Genomic DNA, 18,716 nt, shown 5'->3' with positions numbered 1-18,716 from the left:
GAGAATAATTCATCCTAATGAAATGGTTCAGTGCCAGCTGTCTTGCTTTTCATTTCACCGATAGCCTGTGTTCGCCTTACAGAAATGTCAACAGTGGTCACCATTGTTGCTTTCATTTATTTGTTTAATCATAGCCGTCCTTGTCCGGTTGATTAATCTGGAGGAAAAATGATTTACTTTTTGGGACATCACCTTGAGCTTGTTGTACCTCTGTAAGGTGGCAGTGATAAACAGGACTTTTTACAAACTTTCTGTGTGATTACAAGGACAATGTCAATCTCCTTCTTTTTTTTTTTTTTTGCATTAGCTTTGATTATGTTTTTACTCTGAAAACACATTTATTTTAAAGGTAACAATGCAGGCTAGGAGAATAGCTTATGTTTCATCTATATTTATCAGCACTCACTGTACATTTGTGTCTTCATTACCAGGAAATATTAAGGGACATTGTACCATCTATTCCTGTTTACAGTTTATTATGCAGAGATAGGAAACACTTAGCATGTAAAATGAATGTAGAAATTATTCCTGGATAGAAACATGGACATTTCCCACTCGTTGGCTCTTTCTCCTCCATCACCGGATCAGAGTGTAATTGTCAGTAATCAGGCCTGCTTGCTGCTGATAAAACCACTCTGAATGCTAGCAGCCTTCTTTGTGTGATGACTCAATTATTCCAGAAGTGCCTCATCAAATCTGCCCCATCAGCTGGGCTAATAAATAAAGAGAAGAAACTGGCCCCCCAAAAGCAAATTATAAATCCATTTACATTAACCATTTCACTCCCTCACGGCTTGGGTTGTACTGAGCTCACTTGAATTTGCTTAGTAAGAAGTATAGCAGGCTACCTCTTTCTCTTCAAGGTGTTGGAATAATACACCGTGAATAGCCTATAAATGCAGCTATGGTAATTACAGTGAAGCCTTAGGCTTTCTGAAAGCTGCTTTGTCAAGTAAATCAGGTGAAAGTTAAACCCAGCAAATGATCTTGCACATGTCATTGAAATTACTGCTGTATTTAAGGCATTTTAACACACAACTCCAGGCAACAGACAATGGAAACTTGAGTGAGCGTGACGGATCTTTCTACTATATGAATTAGTCATTCTTGTTTGGATTCTTTCCCCTACTGGTCTGATGCTTGTAGATTATTTTGTGCTGTAATCCAATTTTATATGCTTAAAATATAGTCAGTAACACCAGAGTGTGTCATCATGTCAACAGCATTGCAGATTGCTCAGTCCATAACCCTGTTTGCTTTAGTTTTGCAAAAACTCTCATGAGTTTACTTGTATTTCTTGCAATGCATGCATAGCAAACAGCTTTGTGAAAACTATACTTTTTTATGCATGCGGTAACTTATTTATGATTTTGTTTTGATTCAAGAGTTAGTCTCATGGCACCAGCAGCTTTAACCATAGGTTGGGTTGATTAAGGGGCAAATTTACTTAAGGTCGAATATCGAGGGTTAATTAACCCTCGATATTCGACTGTCGAAGTTAAATCCTTCAACTTCGAATATCGAAGTCGAAGATTTAGCGCTATTCGTTCGATTCTAAGGATTTTAATCCATTGATCGAACGATTTTTTTCGACCAAAAAAAGCTAGCAAAGCCTATGGGGACCTTCCCCATAGGCTAACATTGACTTCGGTAGCTTTTAGGTGGCGAACTAGGGGGTCGAAGTTTTTTCTCAAAGAGACAGTACTTCGACTATCGAATGGTCGAATAGTCGAACGATTTTTAGAAATTTGATTTTGATTTTTTTCAAAATTCAAAGTATTTTTCCTCTATTCCTTCACTCGAGCTATGTAAATGGGCCCCTAAGTGTTGCCAGTTTAGGTGACTATTGGATCCAGACTCTGCTAGGTAGAGTAGACTGTGGTGTCATTGGTGAGGGATTGGTTAAAATATCCCTGCATGCTGCTGATCAGTCCAGGTGCTGTTGATTAAGTAGCAATATGAACCATAGTTAAGATTAATACTGGACTGTATGTCTGTTTTGACACAATTTAGACCAGATTGTACTTCACTATAATAATTATACAATAAAACATTTATAGATAGAAAAATTGAATGGAACAAATTACATTTAATAGCAAATAATACATTGTGGTTGAATGTCTTTGCATCATAAGAGTATGTGTTTAAAATGTGAGACTTAAATTGTGATTTGCAAGTAATAGAGGTATGAGATATATCCGAAAACCAGATATCCAGAAACCTTTGAACTATAGGAAGGCCATCTCCCAAATGATTTGCTTTTTCTCTATAATAATAAAAAGTACCTTGAATTTGATCCCAACAAAGATACCATTAATCCATATTGGTGGCCAAACAATCATATTTTCAATGATTTTGAATGCTAAAATTATGGCTGAACTTCGTCACCATGTGATACAACGCATGCAATGAGTTGAAAGTGCAGAAGAGAATGGAACTGTATTTGAAATTTCATTTACAAACTACATGTATACGACTGTTGGATGAAAACGATGTTCTATTCTCTTCTGCACATCCGACTTGTCGCATGAGTTGCATCGCAAGGCGACAGATCGGATGTAAGCGTGCCGTGGAGTTCAACCATTAAGGTATAATCCAAATTATGGGGAAAAAAAACCCTTATCTAGAAAATTCTGGATAATAAATTCAGTAGTTTTCAACCTGTTTTTACTGCATGAAAAGCCAAAATTGCTCACTTCACAATGGAACAAGATGAAGGCAGGGGTTGAATGAGTCCGTTAGACTACAGAAGTTTAGATAGGGGTTTTGCAACTTTTGTTTTTAATATGAGTCCAACTGAATAAGGTTATGTCAAAAAGGGGAGCATTTTTTCCTTTATCCACACTTTTGCGTCAGGGATTAATAATTTAGAGGGGCGTTAGAGCTCAGCAGTTACAGCTCCTAAAGCAGAATGGTGTTCAACTGCTCAAAGAACTTGATCATATTGTTTTGCTTACAAAAAATACCATTTTAAATTGGCTGTAAGGGGGCTGAGTGAGTGCATGCATGGAGAAGGCCCATTCGTTCTACACTGCCTTGTAAATGGCTGGATGCATTCCCTGACATGTTTGCCATGGCAAGGCTAGATCTTCAATCTCTGCTAAATGAAGAAACTTCCTAGGGTCCTTTGTGGTTGCACTAACTGCAGTAATTATTATTCTACCTACTTAACCTGGACCAACGTTGCACACTGGTCAAATAAATTACCCACTATAGGCAAAGGTGAATGATGAGGGTGATTCAAATGTCAACATGTAACAGATGATTATAAATAAAACCCCAGCTGTAAAGATGTGAAGGGCAAAGGTGTGACAGAGAGATTTACGGTATTTATGGAGGTTACGTACATAAAGGAATGAAATGTATACTGAATGAGTCACCTTACATGATGTTTCCTTTCCCCCTATCTGTTTAGTTTATTCATGCTGTCTTTGAAATGCATACAAAGTCATAAATATGATGTGGCATATATAGAAAACTTTAGGTAACTCTAATTTACTGCATGGTATTATTTATGTCAGTTTAAGAATTTTGTTTTTAAGACGCAAGGTGTGGTTGTAAAACTGAGAATAATCCTGGGCCATATTGTTTTTGTACAGACATTTGAAACTGAGTCCCAGCAAGTTAAATGAGTGAGCTCTCTTAGCTCCAAATGAAACATAAAAGAATGGACCCAGGGAAACTGAATCTGGACACATTTGAAGCTGAAAGGTTATATGTTGTCATGTTTAAACATGTCCATAAGTAACATATAAAACAAATAATGCTATTTTGTAATTCCTTTTAAATGCCCGTTAGATTTTTATTTCCGTATATATGCAATAAACACTGTCAATTTAAATCTGGTGGATATTAAAATGACCCCATATTAGCATTTTGTGAGTGGAATGTGTCAAAATAAAATCAGCTTGAAAACCTGTTTTTTCCTCATATTATTTCTAAATATTCAGAAACAATCATTTATTTTGCATACAGAAATTATGATAAACGTATGACAGACAGAAGTTCCATCTCCTGTTTGAGAAAAAGAGAAATAAATGTCGAAATGTTTAACAACAATTAAAAGAAATATCATTTAAATGGAATAAGTAATGAAATTCTGAAATAGCCGTACGTACTGTATGTACAAATGCTGTCAGTTAATGATGGGCAAATTTGTCCCGTCCCGAATGTTGCATTCATTTCGCTAATTTTTCGGTGAAGCGAAATGGTGGAAAATTCGCAAAAACGAATTCAAGTCAATTAGTGTCAAAATAATTTTGACGCCCACGATATGCACGCCTATTTTGTCCAAATGTATTACAGTCAAGGGTGTCTGAAAAAATTTGATACGCAACAATTTTTTTGCGTGCAACTATTCTGGCATGCGGCAAAATTTTTTTTGATGCTGCGCTTTTCGCCAGCAAATTTTAGCCGCAGTTTCACGAATTTATTCGCTGTCGGGGAAATGCGGAAATTCGGCGCAAATTTGTGCCTGCCAAATTTGTTCGCCCATCACTACTGTCAGTTAATACTTTACTATAATGTCATTATTTCTTCGAATCATCTACATTGATCACTTTCTTATTCTTATTCTGAGGGCTTTTAAGAATATAATCTCTTAAAGAAACTTATGGTCTGATTAAACTATATCATTTCTCTCTTTTTTTTGGTTTCATGTATCAATATAATGCAAATCTATGGAAAAACAAAGTTATGTGGCAGGCTTACTATTAATTAGAATACAAACTCTATATATATTATTATCTAATAAACTGCATTCAGTACAATCTAAAATGTTAAATGATTCTTACATGTGGTTAGTGATAATTCACTAATCATTTGAACTTTTGTGCATGAATTGTAAAATTCTAAACATTAATTTGCCTTATTCGTCCTATATATACTTTACTGTCTGGATCTCAGCTGTGCTGTCTTAACTCTCAGTCTCCTGGGAAAAAAATAGACAGCAGATGGGATCAGGGCAGAGGGGTGATGCCTATGACAGCAAACGGCTCCTTTAGACCGAAGAGAAGCTGTGAGCGTTAGGAAGCTACTCCTCCCCTGAGAACCAACTTGCCACTGAAGAAAGTTGAAAACAAGGCCTGTGAGAAATGTTATTAAAATAGCAAAAAAAAAAAAAAATTGCATTGTGCAGATGATGTGCTGCTGTGTGTTTATTTGGATGCTAATCAGTTTGGCATCAGGGATCTGAACAGTCTAACAACTCCCTTATGTGACGAGGAAAAAGAAAATTCCTGGCTAATAAAAATATAATAAATAAGAATATAATAAATACAAATATAATCCTTCAGAATATCAGAAGTAAAAGCAGCCAAAATGTTTTGTTAAATCATGAAATATAATTCTACATATCTTTATATATTAAGTAAAATGAGATAGCTTTATTTTCTTTAATGTTTCGGTTTTCTGACTATGTTGCTTACGTTGCTGAACACTAGTGAGTTATCTTTTCACATTTAAAATAAAAGACAACATCTTTGTGAATAATATACGCCTGTTATCCCAAATGCTTAAGACCTGGGGTTTTCTGGATAAGGGATCTTTCCATAACCTAAATCAAACTCTGCTTAAATCATTTACACATGAAACAAACCCAACAGGATTGTTTTGCTAGCTGAGGTACCTTAAATACAGAGAAAAAAGGATATTTTTTTTAAAAATTAAAATGATCTGCTTGAAACGGACTTATTAGGAGATGGCCTTCCTGTAATTCAGTGTTTTCTGGATAACGGGTTTCCAGATAAGGGATCCCATACATTTATACAATTTTATTTGTTGATAATATATTTTTACTCAGTTTTAGTCAGTTGGTCGATCTACAGCTGAATTTGTTTATGCAAATCATAAAAATAACTAAATAGTTAATAATAGCTAAAGAACTTTGCTTTTACAAACAATTCCATGATAGACTGTTGAGGCTTGAGTAGTTTATTTTGAATTTATTCAATAAAAGTTCTACTATATAGATAATTATACTTTTGCATATTTTATTCTGTGATGCATTATAATAACCATAATAATAATAACAATAACCATGTCACCTAATCTACGTCTGTACCTACAGTACATAATACTAACTACATAACTGCCCATCCTTTCTTGAAACTATATATACAGTATGTATGTATTTGTGCTATCAGGTCATATGTTCAATGTTTGTTCACTGATTTGTCCATCAATGATTTTGAGAGCTAAATATTGATAGATTGAATTATATTTTTATACTTGACTTGGAAAAAAACCATCACATTTTTATGCTGCTGATACTATCTGTTTTTAGTGCTAATGGAAAATATTCTTCTTTTTCCAAGAGAATGAAAGTCAGAACTATCTTCTAAATCTGCACCTTAAGCTACATTCATTTGAGCAGAGAATCACCACATCCTTTATACTTGAAGAAACAATGGTGAGTTTTATTTTTTTCCTGCATTTTAAACAGCTCATAGTTGTTGATTGTAACGTACTGAATGCATCACCATAAGAGCAGACATGAAGTTAGATAATCAAGTTTCTGTAATCACTTTAACTTACCTTAAATAAAGACTTTAGTTAAGTAGAACTGCAAAGGACTATAGCAATTGTCCTTTCCTAAATATAAATCTGGCAATTATCTTTTTCTGTCTGTGCCCTCTAATGCCTTAGTAAAACACTCTAATAGAAATACTTGGCACATATTAGCTACCTCGGGGAATAATAGAATTATTTGCTGAAGTCATTTGGCAAATGGACATAAACATATGGCTTAGTGTTACATTCAGTTCTGCCAGTTGCATAAAGTTGCTTAAAAGCTGTATATGGCAGACAGCTTTGAGCCACAGCTAAAGTTTACCTTGTACATTTCATTTATACAAAGTTGTCTTCACATTAATGGTGTGTAATAAATGTAATTGGTAATATTTACATATAAAGAAATGAACAGCAAATGTCAGCATGTCTGGTACACCAGAACAGTTCCTTTAAAACAAACTAAATTAAATGTGTTTTTTTTTTTTTAAATATACAAAGGAAAAGAGAGCTTATCCATGTTTGACAGATAATATCAGTTACTGCTGCAGGGGTGTAGCAATAAAGTTGTCACACGTCTATGGTGGTTAGTTTAACCTATATGGTGGCGAATGTTATATGAACAACCAAAAGGTATTTCAGTAAAGGTATGAGATCTGTTATAAGGAAAGGATGTCTTCCCTAGACTCCATTTTATCCAAATAATCCAATTTTTTAAAAACATTTTTATGTAATAGAAACCTGAGATATAATTAATCCTTATTGGAAGCAAAACCAGTCTATTGGGCTTAATTAATAGTTAGATGATTTTCTAGTAGACTTAAAGGAGAACTAAAGGATAACTCAAGATGAAGGCTAGAAATGTTGTACACTATGGGGCAGATTTACTTTGGGTCGAATATCGAGGGTTAATTAGCCCTCGATATTCGACTGCCGAATGGAAATCCTTCGACTTCGAATATCGAAGTCGAAGAATTTAGCGCAAATACAGTAGTTAGATCGAACTAAAAATCCATCGATCGAACGATTTTTTTTCGACCTAAAAAACATTAAAAAGCCTATGGGAACCTTCCCCATAGGCTAACATTGCACTTCGGTAGGTTTTAGGTGGCGAAGTAGGGGGTTGAAGTTTTTTTTAAAGAGACAGTACTTCGACTATCGAATGGTCGAATAGTCGAACGATTTTAGTTCGAATCGTTTGTTCGAAGTCGAAGTAGCCAATTCGATGGTCGAAGTAGCAAAAAAAATCATTCGAAATTCAAAGTATTTTTTATTCTATTCCTTCACTCGAGCTAAGTAAATGGGCCCCTATATTTTGGGCTTCTGTACCAGCCCAAAGCAATCACTGCCCTTTAGCAGTAAAGATATGCCCAAGTACATATAGAATATATTAAATGTCATAATATAGAGCTGATTAGATAATTACTACATGGCAGCACAGAAACCAGTGCAACTAGCATCAGAATAATTTACTCATCTGCCCTATAGCATCAGTTTATATTACAGACAAACCTAATACTCTGCTTAATAATTTGCAACAACCCCTAATCTTAGAATCTCAACAGATGCTCAGAGCCCACTGAGCATGTGAGTGTCACAGACACTATCCAAGATGGTGACCCCCTGTGACAAGTTTGAAGTCCTGGATCATTGCTGCTATTGAGAAGCTGCAACTTTAGGCTGGTGCAACAAGTTCAGTATATAAAATATGGCATTTTTAGCCATATTCATTTTTAGGGTTTAGTTATAAGGACCAAATTATGGAAGGATTGATAATCCGGAAAACCCCAGGCACCGAGCATTCTGGATGAAAGGTCCCATTCCTCTACTAGAATATGTTGACATATTCTATATCTGTTCTCTAGATACAGTATTATGTATTATATGGTTTAACACTTGTCTCCCAAAGGGGCAGATTTACTAAAGGGCGAAGTGACTAATGTTAAGGAAAATCTGCCAGCGTGATGTAATTTAGTTACTTCGCCGATTAACTAACGGGCGTAGGCGTAACGGTAACTTCGCTAGCTAGGAACAGCAGGAGTGTAATATTTGTCAACAATTTAATTTGTTAGGAGTCGCATGTATAATAGTTTAGTATTTCGTAGTATAACAATAATGTATGGTTGCTCTATCGCAACAAAGAACAGGCTTGATTAGATACGAGCACCTTCAAGATTCTTGTAATCCTCCATACTGAACTGTACTGCACAGTAGGAATCAAATTTGTCTCAAAGTATAAACGTTTCTAAACTCTTCATTGCTATGTTGCCATTCACCCCCTTTCACTAATAAAGAGAGATCCATTTGGTTATTATTATTTCAGTTATGGGATAAGTTATCTAGAAACATATTATCAAAAACGCTCTGAATTACAGCATGGCATTTTCCCATAGACTCCATTTTAATCAAATAATTATTTTTATTTTTCCCCTAAAAAAATAGTACATTGTAGTTGATTCCATAGGGAGATATAACGGTCCTTTTATCAACATTCTGCCTTACTGGTTATAGAAACCACAAAAAAAAACCTTTTTTAAGAATTACAAGTCATTTATTATCCAAATATAAAAAGCATGAAAGGATAAAAGTGAGCAACTAATACAAATACAACCCAACTCCCTTGAAATCCTTGTGCAATTACAAATGAAAAAACCCCATTACATAAAAGCTCAAATTAAAGAAAGATCCCATTGACTTCATTTGTGTATTAATGTTTTTCGTGGTTTTAATGCTTAAAGGGATCCTGTCATCGGAAAACATGTTTTTTTCAAAACGCATCAGTTAATAGTGCTACTCCAGCAGAATTCTGCAATGAAATCCATTTCTCAAAAGAGCAAACTGATTTTTTTATATTCAATTTTGAGATCTGACATGGGGCTAGACATTTTGTCAATTTCCCAGCTGCCCCAGGTCATGTGACTTGTGCCTGCACTTTAGGAGAGAAATGCTTTCTGGCAGGCTGCTGTTTTTCCTTCTCAATGTAACTGAATGTGTCTCAGTGGGACATGGGTTTTTACTATTGAGTGTTGTTCTTAGATCTACCAGGCAATTGTTATCTTGTGTTAGGGAGCTGCTATCTGGTTACCTTCCCATTGTTCTTTTGTTTGGCTGCTGGGGGGGGGAAAGGGAGGGGGTGATATCACTCCAACTTGCAGTACAGCAGTAAAGAGTGATTGAAGTTTATCAGAGCACAAGTCACATGACTTGGGGCAGCTGGGAAATTGACAATATGTCAGAATATGTCAGAATATAAAAAAATTCCGTGCAGAATTCTGTTGGAGCAGCACTATTAACTGATTCATTTTGAAAAAAAAAAAATTCCCATGACAGTATCCCTTTAATACATTATGAATGTTCTGTGGTTTAGAGTAATAAGTAGAATCCACAAATAATTTATGGTAAGAAAAATATATGACCATTAGTAAACAGACCCCTTAATTCTTCGACTCAATACTTCGCTAAATAAAAGCTACCGAATTGAATGTTAGCCTATGGGGACATTGTAGATAGTCTTAGTTTTGGGCACTTTTTATGATCAAATAAAAATCATTTGATCGATCGCTTAAAATCGTTCGATCGAACGCTTTTTATTCGATCGTTTGATCGAACCTTTTGCTCTAAAATCCTTCGTATTCGATATTTGAATTTGAAGGATTTTACTTCAAGGGTCGAATTTGAGGGTTTTTTAACCCTCGATATTCGACCCTTGATAAATCTGCCCCATAGATTTTGGTTAACAAAATACACTATTGATCCTGTGTTAAGTCAGCAAGCCATTGCAATGCCATGAAATATTCGTCTATTAAATATGATGAAAAAAAAATTCTATATGATCCACCCACCCCATCAGTAAATGTGAGCAGTTATCAATCACCTATTCTTTATTCAGTCTAGCTGTTTAGCTACATGCTTGTGCAGAGATGAGTTTGATCCTATCATTTCTGTTGTGCTTCTCATACTGTTCTTATATGGCGTCCATATGTTACAGGCATTTATACCCATGTTACATGGATAGCATTCCTTTAATTCTCTCAACAATTTGAGATATTATACTGTATTTAAAGGCTTGTAAATAGTCACAGTCCAAAATATGCATTTGTGACTGGTATTAATGCATATTTGCATATCATCTGTTGTCATTCACTTTAAAGATTGTATTTGTATGACCTTGTTCTCCTATTCCTTGTACAAAGATCCTCTGTTCAGAATTATCGTATGTATCGTCCCTATTCTACCTACAAAAATTTCATAGATTCAGTTGAGGGAAAGGGTAAAAACATTCTGGGGCACCACATGGGCATCATTTAGAGACAAAAAGATAATGACCATATTGGTTAATAATAAATCACAAGAAGTATATAATCCATGACATTCTTTTTGCTATATTAAGATAAAGTATAAAGTGTTTACTTTTTAATTCTTAGAAAAAAAGAACAGAGATCAGACACTGAATGCTCTGATTTTTCTATAAGAGAGCGCATCTTCCATTCACTTACTAATTAACAAAGCAGTGAAAGCTCTTTTCATAATTTCACCCTGCACAGACTGCTTTTAATTTTGCCTGTGGAATAGCATGTCATATAAAATACAATGGATAAATAGTATATATCGGTTAAACGGAACATAATATATACTGCGTTCCTGAGTTGTTTATCTCTGTAGACTATAGTAATCAAAAGTAATGAACCCATTATGTGCAGGACCTTGGAGAGCGTAGAATGGCAGTAAAAGTGTGGCACATAAAAGGTTTATTAAAGGAAATTAAAGTCCATCATTGCCACACCTGCTCCCCTATTATAAGTCTATGGCAGGTCAGTGCCTTCAATCACAACTCAGCAGCACAGAATAGATCATGTTTCACATTACAATTGCTTTCACAAAGAGCACTCTCCCTTGCAGATCTTAGCCTTCTACACAACTCTACAAGACAGAAAAAAACAATAGATTAGGGACATTGCACTTGCTTAAAACATGCTTTTATATTTGCACATATATATGTTTTAACAATTTAATCTAAAACAGTTCGTTTTTGTTAAATTTATTTTTGACACAAAAGGTCACTGAGAGCACTAATATTTGTGAGCAGTGATTCAATGTGTGCAATGAGGGAGCACAAGTGTAATGCTTTTGTCATGATGACCTTCATGGTTTTGTGTTATACAAAGAGAAAAACAAGCCACATGCTGTTCAACAAAACGTCCAGTTTTGACAACACAATGAAGTTTTTGAAATCCCTGTATCACAAATGTAATGTTTTGCTGTTGTTATGATAGTGTCAGATTAAACCCTTGAACTTATTGTACTGCATTTATATTACAGATGGATGCAGACGGGGAAGAGACAAATCTATGCATACTCTCTAAAGAAATAAAAGGTAACACGCACACACACACACATATATATATATATATATATATATATATATATATATGATACAGGTATGGGATCTGCTATCCAGAAACTCGTTATTCAGCTTCTCAATTTTAATCAAATAATTGACGTTTTTAAAATGATTCCCTTTCTCTCTGTAATAATAAAACAGTACCTTGTACTTGATCCAAACTAAGATATAATGAATACTTATTGGAATTAAAACAATCCTATTGGGGTTATTTAATGTTTATTTTATTTTTAGTAGACTAAAAGTGTGGTAGTCCACATTATGGAAAGGTTCCTTATCTGGAAAAGCCCAGATCCGAAGCATTTGGGTAACAGGCACCATACCTTTATTACTATTCATTTATATAAAGTAATTGTCTTCTGCATCAATGAACAGATTACAGAAACCAAATACAAACATAATGTGCCTGAATCAATTCAGTGAGGAAAAGCTATCTCATGGTTTATCACATAAAAGTCATTGATGAGATTCAATTGGAGGAAAAAAAAACTTTTTCCCAAATTCAGTTCCATTTTTTTCCATAGACTTCAATCGAGTTTTCACTGTGAGATACCTTTTTCAGAATTGAATTGCATGTCAAATTGAATCTCACCCATTACTTTTCATGTGATAAACCCTTTTCTCACTGAATTGAATCTGGCCCAATATATCCATTGCATCCAAAGGATACAAACAGCCTGACCGATAATTACTAAGCATCGAGAAACAACGCTTACAACAATACAGTGGTACAGTATGTGTGTAGGTGTCAAACTAGGATTACCAGATCACTTTGAAATTCAATGAAAAGTCTAGAAAATACAGCTAGAAGGACTGCACTGGTTGCATTCCAATTTAAATCAGTACAGCCCTGCAACATGCATTTATTAGACTTGTCTCTGCATTTTCAAGTGTTCTAGTAAACCAATGTGGGACATAATTGTCGTTAACTTATGTAGTAGCAGAGCAGAGCAGTATTTGTGTATCAATCCTGCGTCAGAAGTCATAATGATTTGAAGTTTGAATGCACAGTCTAAGTCAACAAAACCGTGTATAGTGGTAATCCAGATGTTACAAGACTTACAGAAGGCATGTAGTCAAGTATCTTGGTTATATAACAAAGGGTTGAATACATGCAACATTCCAATGTTTTAAGTATCAGCACTTTGAAAGCATATGACTATAAAGAGGAAAAGATAGAGTAGAGATAACTAAAATACAAAACGATCCCAGGATACAGGAAGTATGGGCTGCAGAGAAGATTATATTGTTATTTATTACAACAGCTATGTCAGGCAGAACAATTTCCTATTTTCAGCAGAAAGAAGACTTAAAGCAGTTCATACCTCCAATACAATCAGTAACAATGCTTGTGACTAAACTAAACTTTACATATGGATGGGGAAAACCTGATGGGCCATTTTGGTAACATTTGAGTGTGGTGCTTATTTTTAAACTATAGCAAGGTGACTTTTGTAAGATGTTGCTCCATACGGTAGGACTGCTTTAAACTCACACTTGAATACCTCTGATATAGATGGTATTGAAGCTTAAAGGAGTTGCTCATTCAACTAAAAGCTCTTGTGTAAAAAATAAAACAAGGGTATTGTAGTGTGTTATTGAAGGTCAAAAATGATCATTCAACCAAACGCAGTTGTATAGAAAAATAAAACAAGAGCCTCGTTGGGCACCAAAAGAGAGTTCAAACTAGCGATGCACCGAATACAGGATTCGGTTCGGGATTTGGCCAGGTTTCGGCCTTCTTCAATCCTTCTGCCCGACCAAACCAAATCCTAATTTGCATATGCAAATTAGGGATGGTGATGGAAATCTCGTGACTTTTTGTCACAAAACAAGGAAGGAAAAAATATTTTCCCCTTCCCACCCCTAATTTGCATATGCAAATTAGGATTAGGATTTGGTTCGGTATTCGGCCGAATCTTTTGCGAAGGATTCGGGGGTTCGGCTGAATCCAAACTGGTGGATTCGGTGCATCCCTAGTTTAAACTCAGATCTAAAAAAAAACCTCTGCTATAGATGGTTTTGAAGCTTAAAAGAAATGATCATTCAACCAAGCAGTTGTATAGAAAAATAGAACAAGAGGCTTGTGGTGCACTAATAGTGTGAGGATGAGGTACAATCAAAAGTCACAGAAGGGTTGATCAGAAGGAAAGAAAGTAGTGATTCAGGATAGGCCCCCTCCCATTAAAAAGGGCCATGTATGCAGAAAAGTGAGGGAAAAAACACATTGTAGTGTGTCAAAGAAGATAAAATTAGAAAAGACGTGGTCTATGATTACAAAGGACAGCATGTGTCAATGACAGTGGAATTCATTTTGGATTAAGTAAGGGATTAAGTATGTGTTATTACTAATGCCATAAATGTATACGCATGTATCACATGTGATATTTTGCATAGCTGGTCCCCGATGTGAAAAAGTTGGACAACCCTGGCCTATCATATTGAATGACATTTCTTACAGTTTCCATGATTGGCCGCCTGGCTCTCAGACTCATTGACAGATGGTCATGCACATGCATTATGTGATTGGACACACCTTCCTCTCATTAACTGAATAAAACATGCAATAAGCATTTGCTCTCATGATGAACCCTTACTATAAGAAAGATATTGAATCTTACATTATTCCAACAAAAATGAAATAACCTGTGATTAAGACAAAGTTGCATTGTGTCATTGCATATTTTTCTCATGACACCCCTCCAAAACATAAACACAGGCTTCCAGCTTTTGGGTGTGAACTTGCTCAATGCTTCTGTGAACATACAGTAGTTCATGACTTCTAAAGGATTCTCGAGAGGTTTTTTGTCTTGTGATAACGAATCTGTCCTGTAAAAAATTCACGAAACGCATTGAAGTCCAATGCATTAAAGTCAATGGACGTTTTTTCTTGTCGCAATCTTTTTTTGTCTCTGCAACTTTTTTGTCCAAATGCATTAAAGTCAATTGGTGTTTTTTCTTATGGAGATTTTTTGTCTCATTGTCTTGGCAACTTTTTTGTTTTGTTTTTCCACGGCAAATTTTTGCTGGTGAAAAAACATGCATTTAATAATGTAATTAGAATGTCATTAGTAAAAACCAGGCCTTTCTTGGAAGGCCCTACCTTTCTTAATCTGCTCAATCCATATAGGAACAAAGTTGTCAAAATGCATAATATACGACAAAGTATTTTTTACTTATAGAAAATAAAACCTTAATTATTGCTAAATATAGAAATTAAAAGAACAGTTCAGTGTAAAAATAAAAACTGGGTTAATAGATAGGCAGTGCAAAATACAAAATGTTTCTATCATTCATTATCCGAAAATATAATCTATAAAGGCTAGAGTGACTGGATATCTAACATAAAAGAACAGAACACTACTTCCTGCTTTTTAGCTCTCTAACTCTGAGTTAGAGGCTTGAAGGAGGGCCACATGGGACATAACTGTTCAGTGAGTTTGCAATTAATCCTCAGCATTCAACTCAGATTCAAAAGTAAGAGTTATGACCCATTTGCCCTCCCCCCAAGTTTCTGCCTGGTAACCAATCAGTGGAAACCAAGAGAGCTGCAAAGCAGGAAGTAGTGTTCTGGCTATTCTTTTAGACATCGAGTCACTCCGGCCTTTATACATTACACATTTGCCTAATTAAAGGGATCCTGTCATCAGAAAACTTGTTTTTTTCAAAACGCATCAGTTAATAGTGCTATGAAAATCCATACTGCAATGAAATCCATTTCTCAAAAGAGCAAACAGATTTTTTTATATTCAATTTTGAAATCTGAAATGGGGCTAGACATTTTGTCAATTTCCCAGCTGCCCCTGGTCATGTGACTTGTGCCTGCACTTTAGGAGAGAAATGCTTTCTGGCAGGCTGCTGTTTTTCCTTCTCAATGTAACTGAAGGAGTCTCAATGGCACATGGGTTTTTACTTTTGAGTGTTGTTCTTAGATCTACCAGGCAGCTGTTATCTTCTGTTAGGGAGCTGTTATCTGGTTACCTTCCCATTGTTCTTTTGTTTGGCTGCTGGGGGGGGAAAGGGAGGGGGTGATATCACTCCAACTTGCAGTACAGCTGTAAAGAGTGATTGAAGTTTATCAGAGCACAAGTCACATGACTTGGGGCAGCTGGGAAATTGACAATATGTCTAGCCCCATGTCAGATTTCAAAATTGAATATAAAAAAAACTGTTTGCTCTTTTGAGAAATTGATTTCAGTGCAAAATTTTCCCCATGACAGTATCCCTTTAACTATATTGGAAAAAAAATTATGCTGCACGTATGTGCATATTTACCCAGTTTTTATACTAAAAAGTAGTGATGCAGGATTCGCCGCGTCGGAATAAAACGGATGCCGGCGTAAAAACGGCCGTCGGCGTCAAAAAATGGGCGCCGGCGACAAAAACAGGCGCCGGCGTCAAAAACGAGACGCCGGCGCGGTTTCGCAAATTTTTCGCCATTTCACGAATTTCACGTGCAATTCACTAATTTTCCGGCGAAGCGAAACGACGCAAATTCGCCCATAATTACTAAAAAGTCCTTTTAAGTCTCCTATTTAGTTCAGCTGACTCTATAATGTGCCAGAAACATAGATAACACCAATGAGTTAAAGAAAGGGACTCAGTTGATTGCTATATTCTCTGATTTGTGTGTAAACATAATTGTATATTCACTCACTAAAGGATAATTGCATATAATCATATTCTGGTGCCTCTTTATACTGCTCCCATAATGTTTAACATGGGGTTAAATTGAAACTGGCTTGTTCATTTATTCTGCACTGAGTGTGTTTCCGCAAGTGTTCCTGTTATAACAACATGAATAATTTTTGAACCACCTGTTGGCTCTGTCAATATGTTGTGTACTCTTGTGTGGGCAGGTATTGATAAACACCAGCTTTTATCTTTCTCAGATCATTTTAATGCGAACTAGAGCAAAGCTTTCTCACCACATGTCCTATGAGAAAAAGATTACAGGCAAACTGAATGTATATGTATAACCATGGTTAATATGCAAAAGGCATTGAAAGCAACTGGATATCCAAATATATGGGACATTTGTTGGAATATAAATACAGGGAGCTTTGCTTGAAATGTTTTAAAAATGAATTAATCTGTGATTTTTATTTTTTCCCAACAGTGGAAGAAGATTCACTAGCAGAAGAACTCAGGTAACAAATTATTCTTCCATCAGTAAAGCTATTCAAGTAAAAGTTATAAAATAAAAACTGGCTTTAAATGAAAAAAAAAAAAAAGAACTATAACAATTTGTATGAGTGAGCAACAAGCAACTGAAGACATCGCAGATAGGTTTTCAGAAAGAATATCCTTGGGCATCATATTTCTTTTGCATAACACCAGCTTTAAGTTCGGCTATAGGTACCCTAAACAAATATATTTATTCCCATAGCAAGCTTATTACAGGAATATAATGGTTTATTTGGGAAATCACTTATAGAAAGAAAACATGTTGAGTGTATGAACTTCATTTAATGTAGAGGTGTTTTTATAATTTGTAGCTGTTAAGGAGTGGTTCACCTTTACATTAACTTTTAGTATATTATAGAATGGGCAATTTGAAGCAACTTTTCAATTGGTCTTCATTTTTTCTTTTTTTTATAGTTTTTTAATTATTTGCTTTCTTCTTCTGACCCTTTCCAGCTTTCAAATGGGGGTCACTGACCCCATCTAATAAAAAAAAAAATTGTAAGGCTACAAATATTATTAAATGTAGTTTTATTGCTACTTGTTATTACTCATCTTTCTATTCAGGCCTATTCTATTCATATTTCAGTTGTCTATTCAATTAGTGTATGGTTGCTAGGGTAAATTAGACCCTAGCATCCAGATTGCTGAAATTGCACAACAGAGAGCTGCTGAATAGAAAGCTAAATGGCTCAGAAACCACAAATAAAAACGAGAACATTATTCTCTACATCATACTAAAAGTTAAGGTCAACATCCCCCTTAATATTGCAGCTGACACAGGCCAGACTCATGTGGGGTCAAATTCAAAACTGTATTGAAATAAAGCAGAGAAGGGGTTTTATATGAGTAGAGTATTTACTCACCACATATAGGAAGTGGCCCAGGTGCACCGCCCTGAGCCTTCAGCTTGGGGAGAGGACAACCGTGAAAAAAATCTGTGGCAGGCACTCAAATAAAGGCAATCTTCCAACAAGTTGTAGAAATCAAGTAGAAAAGAATTATTGTGTCCTCCACCTTACGTGTTTCGTGTTACAAACACTTAATCATAGGCTGTGATTAAGTGTTTGTAACACGAAACGCGTAAGGCCCATTTGGGGCCCACCGGATCCAAAACTTGGGTGTGCACATGTACAAGAAATGTTGCGCCACACGCATGCACAAACTTCCACACATGTCACACATGCGCAACTGTCCAGGCACATTGCGCACTTTTTTTCCTGTCTGGGCCGGCGAGGCCCATCGTGTTTTTCCCCGGTATCCCAGTGGCCCAATCTGCCCCTGCTGGGTAGTAACCCAATGATTGGTAGCCAAGGTAGAAATTTGCCCAGTGTTTATAAATGAGCTCCTCAAAGTACTGTTGAAGCTAAGATCCAGGTTTTTTTGCCCACAATGCAGCCATAGGAGAGGTGCGACTCTAAGCTATCCCAGAATGGAGCATGCACTAAATCATAATGCCTGCTGTTGGACACATTTTGCACCCTCTACGATGCATAATGTTGTACATGACACTGGTGAATGAGCCTTATGTCTGTAAATGCAGTGAGCAAACTGCAATTTCGAGCTCAATGCCATGTTTTTTTCCCACAATCCAGTATTCCAGCATCATTCATGATTCAACTGT

At 35.8% G+C, this 18,716-nt stretch overlaps 1 protein-coding gene across 1 annotated transcript in view; it reads left to right on the top strand.

Moving 5' to 3' along the window:
- The window catches only part of st18.L (ST18 C2H2C-type zinc finger transcription factor L homeolog), a 122,314-nt gene that overhangs the window by 39,021 nt on the left and 64,577 nt on the right, over positions 1–18,716 (top strand). The window contains exons 2-4 of the mRNA XM_041566422.1: positions 6,315–6,409; positions 11,827–11,881; positions 17,028–17,058. Coding sequence (XP_041422356.1) covers positions 6,407–6,409; positions 11,827–11,881; positions 17,028–17,058 — 89 coding nt within the window. The 5' untranslated portion in view covers positions 6,315–6,406. The remainder of the gene's footprint in view (positions 1–6,314; positions 6,410–11,826; positions 11,882–17,027; positions 17,059–18,716) is intronic.

This window comes from Xenopus laevis, chromosome 6L, assembly GCF_017654675.1.
Source record: "Xenopus laevis strain J_2021 chromosome 6L, Xenopus_laevis_v10.1, whole genome shotgun sequence".
In the NCBI taxonomy this organism is placed as follows: domain Eukaryota; kingdom Metazoa; phylum Chordata; class Amphibia; order Anura; family Pipidae; genus Xenopus; species Xenopus laevis.
The sequence above is the reverse complement of the archived record's forward strand: the minus strand, read 5'-3'. Positions and strand labels throughout refer to the sequence as shown.